The sequence below is a fragment of the Plecotus auritus genome, assembly GCF_963455305.1.
Source record: "Plecotus auritus genome assembly, chromosome: 3".
Taxonomy (NCBI): domain Eukaryota; kingdom Metazoa; phylum Chordata; class Mammalia; order Chiroptera; family Vespertilionidae; genus Plecotus; species Plecotus auritus.
In genome coordinates, this window is record NC_137772.1 from 46,118,368 (window position 1) to 46,133,216 (window position 14,849).

At 45.3% G+C, this 14,849-nt stretch overlaps 1 protein-coding gene across 1 annotated transcript in view; it reads left to right on the forward strand.

Moving 5' to 3' along the window:
- The first annotated feature begins 220 nt into the window (after window positions 1-220).
- The window catches only part of ABCC4 (ATP binding cassette subfamily C member 4 (PEL blood group)), a 236,179-nt gene continuing 221,550 nt past the window's right edge, over window positions 221-14,849 (forward strand). The window contains exon 1 of the mRNA XM_080659153.1: window positions 221-403. Coding sequence (XP_080515279.1) covers window positions 330-403 — 74 coding nt within the window. The 5' untranslated portion in view covers window positions 221-329. The remainder of the gene's footprint in view (window positions 404-14,849) is intronic.

Here is a 14,849-nt window from a genome sequence, read left to right on the forward strand (position 1 = left end):
TCGCATCAGCGCGTGGCCCCCGGCAGCGTCGGCCCGGCCTCCGGCTCCTCCTGTGGACCCCGTCGCCTCGCGGCTCCGACTCGCCCGGCTCCTGGCGGGGACGTTGGCGACTGCAGCAGCAGCGGCGGCTACGCGGCCTGGGCGCTGGAGGCGGGGACGGGGCGGGCCACTGGGCTCTCCTCCCGGAAGCGGGTGATTTTGCTCCTCCAGCCGAGCGGACCGGCGAGGCGGCTAGAGCTCTAGCATCCCCGCCGGCGTCTCCAGGAGCAGCGGGGACACATCGCCGCCGGAGCAGCGCCACCCCGGCTCGCGGCCGCGCGTCTGGCAAGATGTTGCCGGTGTACACGGAGGTGAAGCCCAACCCGCTGCAGAACGCCAACCTCTGCTCGCGCGTGTTCTTCTGGTGAGCGCCCTCGCCCGAGCTTGTCATCCTGCCGCCGCGTGCGCCTGCCTTTGGCGGTGGGGAACGGGCCTGAACCAGGGAGCGCTTTCCACCGGCGCTTCTGGCTGCGGACGGGGCTTCCCGCCGGCACCCCGGCGAGCGGGGCGAGCGCGAGCAGGCCCCGGAGGGGGACCCGGAGTCCTGATGGTGGGGCCGCTGGGTCTCCCTGCCGTGCCGCTCGGCTGGGAGGAGGAGGAGGAGGAGAAGGAGGTTGACCCGCGGGAGAACAGACTGGATCTCCCCAACCCGCCAACCTTAGCCGGCTTCCCCCCTGAGGCTCAGGGATTTGCACTTCTGAACTAAAGCTACACCCTTTCTTTCTTTCTAAGCAAGCAGCTTATGAACAGCGTGCTTGATCTCACTTCAACCAAAGCCACATTAGTGCCCTGGACCATTGCCATCTCCCAAGAGTGACCCCACCTCTTCCGATATTCCTTACGTGACAGCCGAGTTCCAACTCCACAGGCTCCCTCTGTGTCCGGGACCGTGCCTGTCTCCTTCCCTCTCTCTTCATGTATGTTTCACACTGCGTGTCCTAGTACTTAGTTGTGGCAAATTTCGTGTGGGTTAACAACGCTTTATTATTTATTTAAAGAATGGAGACACTTGAACACGGTTTTCTTTTGCCCGAGACGTACATAGCCATGACTGGAGTACGTCCTTGACCAGCCCCTTTCCAATTGCGAATATATCCACTTCCACCTTTGAGGTCTACTACGGGGAAAGGTTTTATAGGGATCTCTAGCCTCTAGGGAAGCAATTAAGGGTCTTGATGCAGGTAGTGGATTCTTCCCGGGAGTCCTATGGTCCTAAAACCACTGAAGGGGTCCTTGAGCTGGGTGGACACACACAGGTGAAAGTTTGTCCACAGAGGTGAAGCTCTTCAGTTTTACCTCTAGGAGCTGGCACTAGGAACTAGGTGGGCCTGAACCCTTGGACTTGAATCACATTTGGTTGATTGTTAGATCTTTTGTTTCTCGACCCTAACCCTCCTTTCATCTTTCCCACACATTCTAAGAGATTCCTAGGGGATCCTCCTGCACTGGCGTTGATTGCCGTGTATTCAGCATGTGTGGAACAGACCTTGGCTGTTCCGTGCCCTTCCCTAAATGAAAGGGGAAGAAGGATATGTCTGCTTATTATAAATTATGACGAAGGAAGCAAACATCTCCTTAACTTCAGGCAGGGCAAGGCACTCTGGAAGCACTTCCTATTTGTGGATTTTGGAAATGTTTGTACATGGAAATGGGAAGGTGAGGAGTTCTCTTGAATGACTTGAGTAGGCATTCATTTCTGGTTTCCCTGCTGGAGAGGAAGGAGCAATTATCTATTTTCCTCCTGAAGGCACTGAACCAGAGAGGTTGAGTGAGTTGCCCAGGATCACATAGCTAGTAAGTGGTGGAGTAGCATCCCAAACCAGGCAGCCTGGTGTCCTGGTCTGTGTTCCAAACTGCTGTGCTGAGCTGCTTCTGTTGGGACACTTGTTCTTAAATCCGTGGAGAAGGCATTCTAAACACACTGCTGTTCTTATAGACTGGAGTTGTGAGGTGGTCGGGCCGCAGGAAACATCTATTACCTTTCTTTAGGGCAACTGCTCTCCAAGTATGGCATCCACATCTGCCTCATCCACATCACCAGGGAGCTTTGTTAGAAATGCAAGTTCTCCAGCACCCATTCCACAGCAATTCTGTACAATTGGAAACTTGGTGGCGGGGGGGGGGGGGGGGGGGGGGAGGCGGCGGCGCGGCGGTAGGGTTTAAACTAGCACCCCAGGTAATTCTCATGGAAAATTGAGACTGACTCTCTGTTTTAAGCCACTCCTCCATTGTCATTCCAGTATTATAGTTTAAAAAAAGGCAGGTGTTTGTGAAGTCAGTTGTTGATCAGAGTTGCTATCCTGTATTTATTTACCTTCTGCAGTTTGAGGAGTTTTAAACGTCTGGGGCACCTTAGTGATTTTCTTGTGTACCCCTCTGGCTGCAGGCCTGACAGCTGAATTGAGCCCAGCCAGGAGGAAGTGCTGCCTGGAGACAAGGCCCACCTTGAAGAGAACAACAACCAATTTTTCAACTTCTCAAATTTCATCTGCTTTCTAAACTTGTAAACTTGTAGCTACTTATCTTAACGATACCAATAACTAGCTCACTGACTTTTGTACAGATGACCTTACCAGGGTTTTGGTGTTTCCACAGCACATTTGGACTTGGGGGTCTAAGAGGAATTGTACATTATTGGCTGTTGGTAATTGTTGTGGATTTTTTAAAAAAATATATTTTATTGATTTTTCACAGAGAGGAAGGGAGAGGGATAGAGAGCTAGAAACATCGATGAGAGAGAAACATCAATCAGCTGCCTCCTGCACACCCCGTACTGGGGATGTGCCCGCAACCAAGGTACATACCCTTGACCGGAATCGAACCTGGGACCCTTCAGTCCACAGGCCGACGCTCTATCCACTGAGCCAAACTGGTTTTGGCAATTGTTGTGGATTTCTTAAAAAGAATGTATGTTTTTCTATTTCTGCAAGAAATTCCAAAAAACCTACTAGAAGGTAACATCAAACAAACAAACAAACAAACAAACAAACAAAAAGAAATTCCAAACTATAGAAAAAGAAGAAAGGAAAAGGATGACTTAGTTCTATTAGCCAAGTTACAGGTGCTGATGTTTTGGCGGTCTCTTAAGCCTTCTCTTTAACCTCTTTAAGCACACCCGAGGGTGCACACACCTTTTCTATAAAACTGGTTTTGATCCTGATCCCTTAATTCCTATGGTTAACATTTCTTTATGGCATTAATCTTCAAAATAAGCTATTTCATGGTTATAGTTTATGCAGTCTTTCAATTCTGTTGAACACAGTTTGTTTCTGTGTATGATGATGTAATGTACTTCCACGTTCATATTTTTCATGCATCTTTACTTTTTTCTATATTTCTAAAAGTAGAGCAACTGGTGGAAAGCAAAATTGTTTTCTAACAGGATTTGACCAATTTGCCCTCTTAATAGTGGTTTATGTGCTTAAACCACTCATTGTCAACTTTGAGTACACAAATTATTTTTCTAAGTAGAAAGGTTAAAAACACTGGTTTTAATGTGAATTTATTTGTAATAGGGCTTACAATATTTTTCAGATTTTCATTTGTCTCTTAATTTAGTTCAGATATCTTAAAACTTATACATTGTTCATTAAACTGAGCTTTTGTAATGTTCTTCTTAAAAAATCTCAGCACCATCTAAATCTCCATGACCATTTTAGCTTTCTTGTGTCATTTCTAACAATAAAGGCACCTGGAACTTCTTTTACTGTTTGATATGAGATAGCCCCCCCCCTACTCCCCACACAGCTCATTTTCCCATCATGGTTTATTGAATAATTCTTCCTCTTCCCCATTATTGGAAATAAGTGGCAAAGCTTGTGAATTGTGTCCAGCTGGGCACTAGAATGTATTGCCCATTCCCCTGAGACTCCCTGGTGATAGCCCTCTCCCCTACTGGGCAACCTGTGCGTGAGTGTGTGTGTGCTCTGTATTTTTCTGTCCACCCTAATCCCAGAGGTCAGCAGGTTGGGGAGTAGCAATGAAGGACCTGTTCCCAGAAATGGGGGTTTAGGAGGGCTTGGGCCAGATGCCTCGGGCAAACCAGAGTGGTTAAATGCTTCCTCCCCTGAAGCTGGCTCAGGAAAGCGAATGCTGCTGTGGAGACTGCCACTGGCGTCAGGACACACTCTCTGGAGACTCTTCTCAGAGAAAGCTGATGACATGAGGGAGAAATGCAAATGGCTGAGTGCTAGGGTGGCTTAGAGAGGTTGGCTGTATTCAGCCCTCTATATATTGATTGTGAATGCATGGAAATGTTTAATTTTAAACTAGGATTTTTGCACCATTTTCGGAATACCTCTTGCTCTTTGTTAACAGTTGGAAATCCAAAGGTAGGTGGAGGCTGGGGGAGCTTGCCAGGGCTCTTTCTCCGGCCTTAGCCTGTTCCTCTTTCGTGAGGTTTAATTTGATGAGCTTTGGCAAACAAGAGGTAGAACATCCCAAAGGTGTATTGAAATTTACTACTAAGTCCCTGCAGTGAAATAAACAACGTAACAAATTTTATAGGTATCTCCTATAGGTTATTCTTTTTTTAAATTAAATATGTTTTTATTGATTTCAGAGAGGAAGGGAGAGGGAGAAAAAGAGAGGAACATCAATGATGAGAGAGAATCATTGATTAGCTGCCTCCTGCATAATCCCTACTGGGGTTGAGCCTGCATGTGCCCTGACTGGGAATCAAACTGTGACCACCTCCTGGTTCATAGGTCAATGGACCAATGCTCTATCCACTGGCCAAACCAGCGAGGGCCTGTGGTTTATTCTTGATTTTTTTTGTGTGTGTGTCTTTATATTCCTGCATCTGGTCTGTCTGGGAGGTGTGAACTAGTGTCCATTCAGTTGTGTCAAGTAGATAATTTGCCTTTCTGACCCCTACCAGGACCTCCTCTTTCTCCTGTGTATCTCCTAGGGGACACCTGCTCTGTGGGGTGTGGAGCACAGGGCCTCCTTGTACAGCGTGAGCCTTCATCCCAAGTCACACCTGCCACTTTTCAATGGGACCTGGGAACTGTGTCCCTCTTACCAGGAGGATGCTTTTGTGCATTTCCTCTTCATGTGAGCGCTAAGCCCCTGCAGATATTTTGTGTTTTTGTGTTGATGAATAGCATAGAGGTAGATGCCAGTAGAGGCAGTGGGAAAGTCTGGGCTTTTGAACAGGTTGGACTCAGGTCTTATCTTCAGTGCTGCAAATTCTGTGTGGCTACATGCAAATGATCTCTGAGCCTTAAAATTGGAAGAATAGAAGTGATCATAAATGCAACTCCAGCCCAGAGTTAAGGCCTCATATGGCCAGGGGATATCTGAAGACGGGAAGATAAGTGGTAGATCCATTTAAAGATTAATCCTTATGAGCTCTCTTTATCTGTACAGGTGTACCCTGTTTTTTTTGTTTGTTTTGTTTTGTTTTGCACTTCCCTTTATTGCACTTCACAGATGTTGTTTTTTTTAAATAAATTGAAGACAAGATCCTCTGTCAACAAAAAAGATTATGGCTCACTATCATAGTGGTTTGGAACCAAACCGGTATAGTATCTCTGGGTAGTCAGCTGAGGTTAAGCTTAATAATTTCTTCAGATATTAAAACTCATGTTTATCTACTTCAGCAGTATTCTCTGATATGCTACTAATAATGTAGGCGCAGACCTGTTTCCATCCTCCCCCCAGATCATCCTGGTTGTGGCAGGTCTGGGTGGGATGTGTGGAATCTGTGTTTTAAGTCACTTGAGGGCACTTAGGCTGGCAGGTAGTCCTCAGAGGTGGATCTATTTAGATAACAATGCTGATAATCATTAACATCTTTTGAATGCTTCCTCTGGGCTCAGAATTTTCCTCACTGTTTTACATTTATTGTCTCATTGAATCCTCAAGCAATCCTATGAGGCAGGCATCTTGTGAAATTCTTACTTCATAAATGAGGAAATCCAGGTCTAGAGAGGCTGGGCAACTTGTCAGGAGCCACATTCTTAGGCAGTCACAAGGTCCTGCTGGGATTCCACGCATATCCTTGGCACACATGGAAGCCAGCAGTGTAAATGCTGGTTGACCGAACAAAAAAGTGAATATGCTGACTTTTATCCAGGAGACATTTAAAAGTCATGTCAGTGAATGGATATGCTCTTTGCATATGCATGCATCTGAAGAATGCTTTCCTGTGTTTCATTATGCTGCCTTCCGAATTGCCTTGTGGGATTTTAGCAGCGCTATCCACCCAGTTCTTAAGATGTGAACCTGTCAGTTCTTCTTCACCCTCATCTGTTGACATCAAATCCTATTGATTCAACTTCAAACATGCCCCTGCTCCCACCTCAGCTTACACTCTTGGCTTCCCTTCCTTTCAGTGGGTCTTACTGCTACCAGCCTTTCTCTTAAAAGTCCGTGCCATCCTCCTGCTTAAAAACTTCTGGTTACAGCCAAAACCGGTTTGGCTCAGTGGATAGAGCATCAGCCTGTGGACTGAAAGGTCCCAGGTTCGATTCTGGTCAAGGGCACGTAACTTGGTTGCGGGCACATCCCCAGTAGGAGGTGTGCAAGAGGCAGCTGATCGATGTTTCTCTATCATCGATGTTTCTAACTCTCTATCCCTCTTCCTTCCTCTCTGTAAAAAATCAATAAAAATATATTTTAAAAAAAAACACAAAAAAAAACCAAAAAAAAAAACTTCTGGTTACACTCAAGAGTAAATCTCTAAGCGGCTTTTAGGATCCTGCAGAATTTGCTTTCCGAGCATCATCTTCCATCATTCCTCACACACTTGGACCTTTCTGATGAGGTGAGGCAGATCTTGTAACCATTCTGCCTTTTCAGGGCCATCATGTTAGGGGCAGAAGTAGAATACTGGGGACTAGCTATATTATAAGAAATAGTAATCGTGCTCTGTTAACATTGATTGTTTTGTTCTTATTACATTCTAACCTGGCTGGGAGTTGTGTGCCCCTGGGACCTGGGAGTCAACTTTGAATGAGGTCCACTCTCATTGAGAATTGCCTATTATCATGGAAAGATTAGCAATCTGGTTGCTCAAACAATGGAGTCCCGCCCTAGTCCACATTGCCTACTTCCCCGTGCTTGTAGTACCCATTTTGCATACCCATTCTTATTCCTTTTGTCTATTTCCCCATGTAATCTTTCTTTCTTTTTTAAAGCTTTATTTATTTATTTTTTAGTTGATCCTTACTCAAGGATATTTTTCCATTAATTTTTTAGAGTGAGTAGGAGAGGGAGAGACAGAGAGAAACATCTATGTGAGAAACATTGATTGGTTGCCTCCTGCAATCAAGGTACATGCAGGAGGAATCTGCAACCAAGGTACGTGCCCTTGACAGAAATCGAACCTGGGACCCTTCAGTCCCCAGGCTGACACTATCTACTGAGCTAAACCAGCCAGGGCTCCCCAGGTAATCTTTATCCTACCCATATAAGCAGCTGGCTTAATGGGGGCAGGGGGGTTGCAGAGAGATTTTTGTGGATGACATGCTGCTTTCCCATATTGCGGGCAATACTGGAAAATAAAATGAGAGTAAATGATTCAACCCTGTCTCTGCTTAATTGGCTCAAGTAGTGACAGGCAGCCTTAACCCATTCAGTCCCTCTCTTCATGGGACTTAAATTCTAGTGCAGTGGTCGCCAGCCGGTGGTCCGCGGAGGTTCGAAAGGTTGGTGACCACTGTTCTAGTGAGAGAGACACTGAACAAGCCTGGCCGGTGTGGCTCAATGGTTGAGTGTTGACCCATGAACCAGGAGGTCATGGTTTGATTCCCAAGCAAGGCACATGCCCAGGTTTTGGCTAGATCCCCAGTAGGGGGCATGCGGGAAGCAGCTGACCAGTGATTCTCATTGATGTTTCTATCTTTCTCCCTCTCTTCCTCTCTGAAATCAATAAAAATATATGAAAAGAAACACTAAATAAAATTAATAAATAAATTGTAGTATGTCAGTTATGAGTTATAAGGAGAAGAAATAAATCAGGGAAAGGGGTTAGGAGTGAGTGTATGTACTGGGAAGGGAGATGGCAGTTTTAGGCAGCGTGGCCAGCAAGAGCTTCACAGAGAAGGTGAGCAAGGAGGTGGGGGAATGGCCAATGCAAGAAGAGATTTTGAGGACCTTGTTGGCCAAGTGGGACCACTTTTCAGAAGAGATGTAACATAGTCTGCTAAGGATTTAGTAAGATCAATCTGGTAGCTGTATTGAGGCTGGACTAAAGTAAGGAAAATCATGAGCACATAGATGCAGGGAGACTGGCAGATTTCACAGTAGTTCAGGCAACTGATGATAATGGCTTTGACCAGGATGGTAGGAGGGTAGTGGTAGTAGTAGGATATAGGGAAGAGCTTATTTGAAGGTGAAGCTGAGCATCTTTGGTGCTAGACAGAGTGTGGGACTTGAGAAAAGATTCAAAGTTGTCTCCATGGGTTTGGCCTGAGCAAACCCAGGGAAGGATGGAGTCACTGTTAGATGAGATGCTGAAGCCTGTAGGAGGAACAGGTTGGAGAAGTCCAGGAATTTGGTTTTGACCACATTGAGTTTGAGATGCCTGCTACACGTTCAAGTGGAGAGGTTGAGTAGGCAATTGATCATGAATCGGCAGGGAAGAAGTCTGGGCTGGAGATAAAATGTGGGCATCAGCAGCAGTGCATACAGTGGAGATATTTGGACACACAGTCAACTGACCTCACTGTCTGTGGGGTGTATCCCCAAACTACTCTTTTATCCCTATTTAAGTTCATTTTGTTGATGTCAAAGTTTAGCATCTTATTGTTGCCTATTGAAAGTTATTTGAGTGCTTTTGTAGTCTGACCACTAGAAAGGGCAGGTCCTGGAGCTATCTTCTAAGTTGTGGCTGATCTGCTAATGAACACAGTGGGCAGTAGATCAATTTGTCTACAGGTGTTGGGAGAGGTTGTGCCCTCTGTCTTATGGGAGTCCAGAGGTGTTGTATCTGTTGGGCAGTCATTCTGAAACTCTACAAAATAAATTGAGGTCAGTTTGGCATGATTTCCTCCTTTTTTTTTTTTTTTTTTTTTTTTTTTTTAGTTTCTTTATTGATTAAGGTATTACATATGTGTCCTTATCCCCCAATTACAACCCCCCCAAACCCCTCTCCCCTCATGCCCTTACCCCCCTGTTGGTTAGACATAATTGCCTCTTAATGAATACGAGCTGGCTCTTGGTGCCATCTTTCATAAGTATACTCACAAATTGCCTTCTTCAAACAATTGGTGGGTATGATTTCTATTAAGCTTGTTAGCTCTATTTTTTCTTAAGTTCTAATTAGTTAATACACAGAAGTTTCTCAACCTTCACTATGATTGAATTTTACTTGGGCTGCCATAAAATTCGAGCACCTGGTTCCTTCATACACCAGTTGAATTGTCTCTGGGAGTAGAGTACTGGCATCAGTATTTATTTTACTTTTAAAAACATATTTTTATTGATTTCAGAGAGGAAGGGAGAGGGAGAGACAGAAACATCAATGATGAGAGAGAATCTGATCAGCTGTCTCCTGCACGCCCCCTACTGGGGATGGAGCCCACAACCCAGGCATGTGCCCTTAACTGTAATTGAACCCAGGACCATTCAGTCCACAGGCTAATGCTCTATCCACTGAGCCAAACCAGCTAGGGCTGGCATCAGTATTTTTAAAAGGTTTCCTATGCGATGTACAATGAAGACTTAAGAACCACTGAATAAAAATCAAACACATTTCTGTGCTGTACATATTTCCATTTTTCTGGCCAAGGTTCTGAACTGTCCTTATCCCCACCCCTTTTCTGATTCCTCTCAAAGGATAAGCACATTGGGAAGGAAGGGGGCTTGTCCTGTGCAGATATCTTAAAGATACTCGGTCCTTGGATTCTGTGGTAACCTCTTGTGGCAGCTGGCATTGTCCTCATTTTACCCAGGTAGGACATAGTGGACCTCTGGATTGAGTCAGGTCTAACAAATTACAGAGCATGAGCTTCAGCCTCCATGTCACTGTTTTATGTCCTTATCCTGGTCAGGCAAGGATGCCTAGATTCATTGAGTTTATGAGGGTAATTGAGTGGAAATCTCACACTTGTCAATTAAAAGCTCGTGAATATAAAATTGCTCACCTAATAAACTGCTTTTATTTGCAGACTTTCATTAGTGTGTTTTATTGGCCAAGATGTGACAGATTATGTCATAAACCCAATTGGCTACTTCTTTGAATGTCTCCTGTTGAAGGATTCTTCAGCAAGGCAGTGTACACCCTTCCCCCCTCCCTCCCCTTCCTCTCCTTCCTCCCTTATCTTTTTTGATGGTGTGAAAGGTGTCTGTCCTGTTTTAAATTGGCAAAAGGGAGATTTATCTGTGGCTTAGAACTTTAGGGTGGGCCTGGAGGGGTCTCATTGTCACAGAATTTGAAAGTGGCATTTATACGAATTTTGAGTATTCATTGAGCAACACAGTTTGTTTATCTGTAAAACAGATAATGCATTCTTAATGGATGTTAACCTGGCATAGTACCTATAAGTGACTGCTACATATTCGGCCCTCTGCAAATGGGTACAGTGGGGATTACTGCAAAATTCACTCCTTTATTATGTTTTTGTTTTAAATGATCAAGTGTTAAGTCTTTATTCATATGACTTCTAAAAATAAGTTGCTAGCTCTTTGAAGGCAGAAACCATTGTCTTTTACATCTTCATCTCTCAGCACCTAGCTGAGCACCTTGCACTTATTAGGCGTATTCAGTAATTTTAAGTTACTGCTTTAGTCTGTTCAGGTTCCTCTCAAAGCATGAGACCAGCTGGCACAGTGGGGCTATTCATCCCTGTGGGGACTTGGCAAGTGATTGGGGAGGAAGGGGGCTTGCTTTGTGCAGGGATCATGGGGATACTCATCCCTGGACCCTTTTAGTAGCCCCTTTTCTAATTTGGAATGCTGACACCTCTAGATAGGAGCAAGCTGGGTATTATGGAGAGAGCATCAGACTGGAGCCAGAAGATCCAGGTCCTAGTCCATGATCTTGCACTTGTTAGTTATGACCACAGGCGAGACGCTTAACCCCTCTGGGCTTCAGTATCCTCTTCTACAAGTTGGGAAGATTAAACCTACTCATGGTGTATTCCAAAAATTACATTTTAAGTGTAAAAAAATGAATAAAGTTCTATACACTTATTTTCCTCCCCCACTTAGAACCAAGCAGGCAGGGCAAGTCGGCAGGGCTTGATGAGGAAATAGTGCAATGTGTAACATCCATCTCTGAGGAATGGAGAAGTGACCTGTTAGTAACTGTCCCACAGAAATTAAGAAAAAAGAAAGCGGCAAAGAGAAGTATAATTCATGTCAAGAACCCGGTCACTGTTGGTGGAAGCCCTTTGAAAATTGTAAGGTGATGTTACTACATCTGCCAGAGCAATGTGGCTGAAGCTGCTCAAGACAGCTCCTCCTGGCAACTTCCCTCTCCAGGCCTGGCCCTTGATCTCACACTTCTAGCCTGTGGAACTGGAATTGTGAGAATAGATTTCTGTTGTTTAAGCGCCCCCAACTGTAGCACTTTATTATGGTAGCCCAAGCAGCTAAAACACCCACATGCCCCCTAGAAGTTTTTGTTGGAGTTGGTGCCACTGGTTGCCATGGATCAGAGCTGCTCTGTATTGTAGCTTGTCCTCTATTGGATTGAATTTACCAAGGATTCTGATCGCCTCTAGTCGACCTCATTATAGACCTGCCTCCTCATTTTTTTAATTGAATTCAGGAAAATCCCTAAAACTCGTCAGATGTGGAGCCCCAATCCCCATGAACCCTTCAGAGTGCTTTGCTTAGGAGGAGAGCATCTGTCCTTGGACAGGCAGACTGGGCGTCCCAAGTATAAGTCTTGCTATTGAAATAGATTACTCATTGTTGCTGTTGGTTCCCCAGCACCAGGTGGGCGCGCCTTTAGCATAAGGCTGTTCAGTGTAAGCTGTTTTGTTCTTTCAGTCTATGAGGTAACTCAGACTTATGCTTTGAACTTTCTCTTTTACAGTCTATATGCAAATTTACCAAATTATTTTGTTTTTGGGAAAACCCCATACAAGTCTTCAGTGTATCCTGTATTAATAGCCAAAAATAAATAAATAAATAAAAAAGGTGGCTTTATTGTTCTCTCAGGCAAACTCAATCTCCTTTCCTCTCCCCATTTAGAATATAATGTAGTCCAAGCTTTTCCTTAAGACTAAAGTTAGAAAGAGAAAATCAGTCCCTCCAGTGGATTTTGGTAATCTCCGCCAGGAGCCACTCAGAGAGTTAATTGAAGTCTTTGGAAGGGAAATTCCTCAAGGCTGTGTTCCTCGGGAGGGATTCCTTTCCTGTAGCCCAGGCACATTTTCTAAGAAACCTTTCCAGGAAGGATGAGGTGCAACAGGAAGGAACCCTACCGAGGAGCCCACTCACAAACATAGAAAGGGGACTTTAATGGCCTTTCATTTCTGGGAATTGGCTTTTCTATTGAGGGCAGACAAAATGAGAAAACAGCAGCTACTACTGAATGTCCTAGGACCGGGTCATGGAAAAGGCAGTGTGCGAGGGGGGTGAGGCTTGTGCCAGTTAAATTGAATTCTTTGGGGCAACTGAGCAGCTCAGCCTCCTGATTCCCTGTCACCTTAGGCTAATTCTCTTGGAAAGTTTTACTTTAAGAAGTGGTGACAGGTGGAAAACTAGCCCAGGGCCACGCAAAGGTCTGGTTAAAAACCTCAGTTCTGTGGTTTTCTCCCTCTCACATATTTAGATCGAATTCCTGGCAAGCATTTTAAGGAAGTAAGAGGAACACTGATGCAGCACCTTGTTTGTTGAAGGACGACCCTGCCAAGCATGTGCAGAAGGCGGTCATGAATGAGGCTGTGTGTCCTTCCAGGGTGGTGGCCACAAGGCAGGAAACCAGGCAGCCACCTCAGCTGGGCCCTGCGGCTCTGGGGAGCTGGCGAGCTTGGCCTGAGGTCCTGTCCACACTTCCTGCCTGTTCTGTGCTCTCTGCTCACGTCCCCAGGCCTCTCTGCCATCTCCTGTGTTCTCATGAACTCTCTTCTCTCCCCTCTCCCACTCAGAAAGTCAGCCTCATTTCCTGGTTTCCACAAAAATCTACACATAGTGACACTTGGTGATTTTGAAGATTTTGGTTTATTATCAGGGGGAGGCCCTTGTTCCTCTCCCCCTATCTTTTCCAGCTCCCATCCCTCTCTGAAGTCAGAGGCTGTGTCCCCCTTATCTTGGGCACAGCCATTCTGACCACTCCAGCACCTGCTGAGACTTTGTTGAACAGTTTTCTATCTTACTATGCAAATTCCTATAAGCAAGGTAGAATGCTACTGTCCATGATTAACATTTTTAAGAAGTTTGCCAAGTGCTCACTTTCATTGTCTCCAGCTGAGCAAACAGGTGCAGAGAGGTTACTGCCTCCAGCTGAGGGAACTGAAGTGCAGAGGTTAAATTTTGAGCCCAAAGCAAAACAACTTAGTAAATGGAGGGGGGCAGGGCTGTCTGATTCCCAGCCTCACATGTTGAAATCCCCTGCAAAGATCTTTGGAAGGTGGAGGAGGGAGTTACACTCAGACATGTGTTCGCAGGAGTGGCTTCGTGGAACAGGTGTGCTTGTGGAACCACATTGTGTTTTAGCTTCTGCAGAAATTTTCCTGTCCTTAGACACCTTAAGACGGGCACCTCCAAAAGTGTATCTCACTAAGGGATGATTTCTTTTTCTAGGACTAGCAATCTGGTGTTGATGTTCAGGCCCAGTCTTTATTTCTGAAGTGTCCCCTGATTCCTGATGGATTATAGCATTTGGATAGATTGTAGAGAAAGGGGGGGGGGGAGAGTTGTGTTTATTATATCTGGGTCTCCGAACAGGCCATGACTCTGTGTGCTGTACTCGTCTTTTTATTTGGGAAGGAAATGATTTGGTGTAGCAGCCTCCCTCCTTGCACTCCCCCCAAAAGGGTAAAGCACTCACACACACACCTCGATTTGATATGAAATCAGTAATAGTGATAATTTAAAAAAAATATATTTTTATTGATTTCAGAGAGGAAGGGAGAGGAAGAGAGAGATAGAAACATTAATGATGAGAGAGAATCATCGATCGGCTGCCTCCTGCGCACCCCCAACTGGGGATCAAGCCCACAACCATGTGCCCTTGACCGGAATCAAACCCATGACCCTTCAGTCCACAGGCTGATGCTCTATCCACTGAGCCAAATCAGCCAGGGCAATAGTAAACATTTTTATTGCCCAAGGTTATAGAGCTCTTCTTAAGAAGTTAAAAAAATTTTTTTCTTTTCATCTGTACCAGGTGGCTCTAACTCCACCCCTAACCACATTGTAATGATTAACAGCACCCCATTTTATTCCTAAGAGTACCTGGGGAGGTTGGATAATAAAATAACAACATTATCACTCCAACTGAGCTGAAGTTTATATTCCATAAAATACTCCCCCAAGCCATGGAGCATGCTCAGGAACTGGACAGGGTGATGTCAGTATTTGCTAAACATGTATCAAGAGTATTGACTAGTGAATACCTATTTCTATCCCCACTTGGGCAGGTATCCTCACAACACAACCCCCGACCTGTGCTTTGTATGGAAGAATGATGGCTGTGTAAGCTGCAGGGAGAGTGCTTGGTTCTTGGGGTGACACCTGGCAGGCCAGATGGTGGGAGTCTTGGGTGGTTGGTCTACTGGGCTGCGAGAGCTGGGCGAACATGGACAATTACTGGGAAGGTCTCGCATTTGTGGTCCAGTTCGAGTGGCTGGAGAGACCTTACCTAAAGGGGTCTCCTGAAGGTGTGTGAGTGTAGCCAGTGAAGGCAGTTG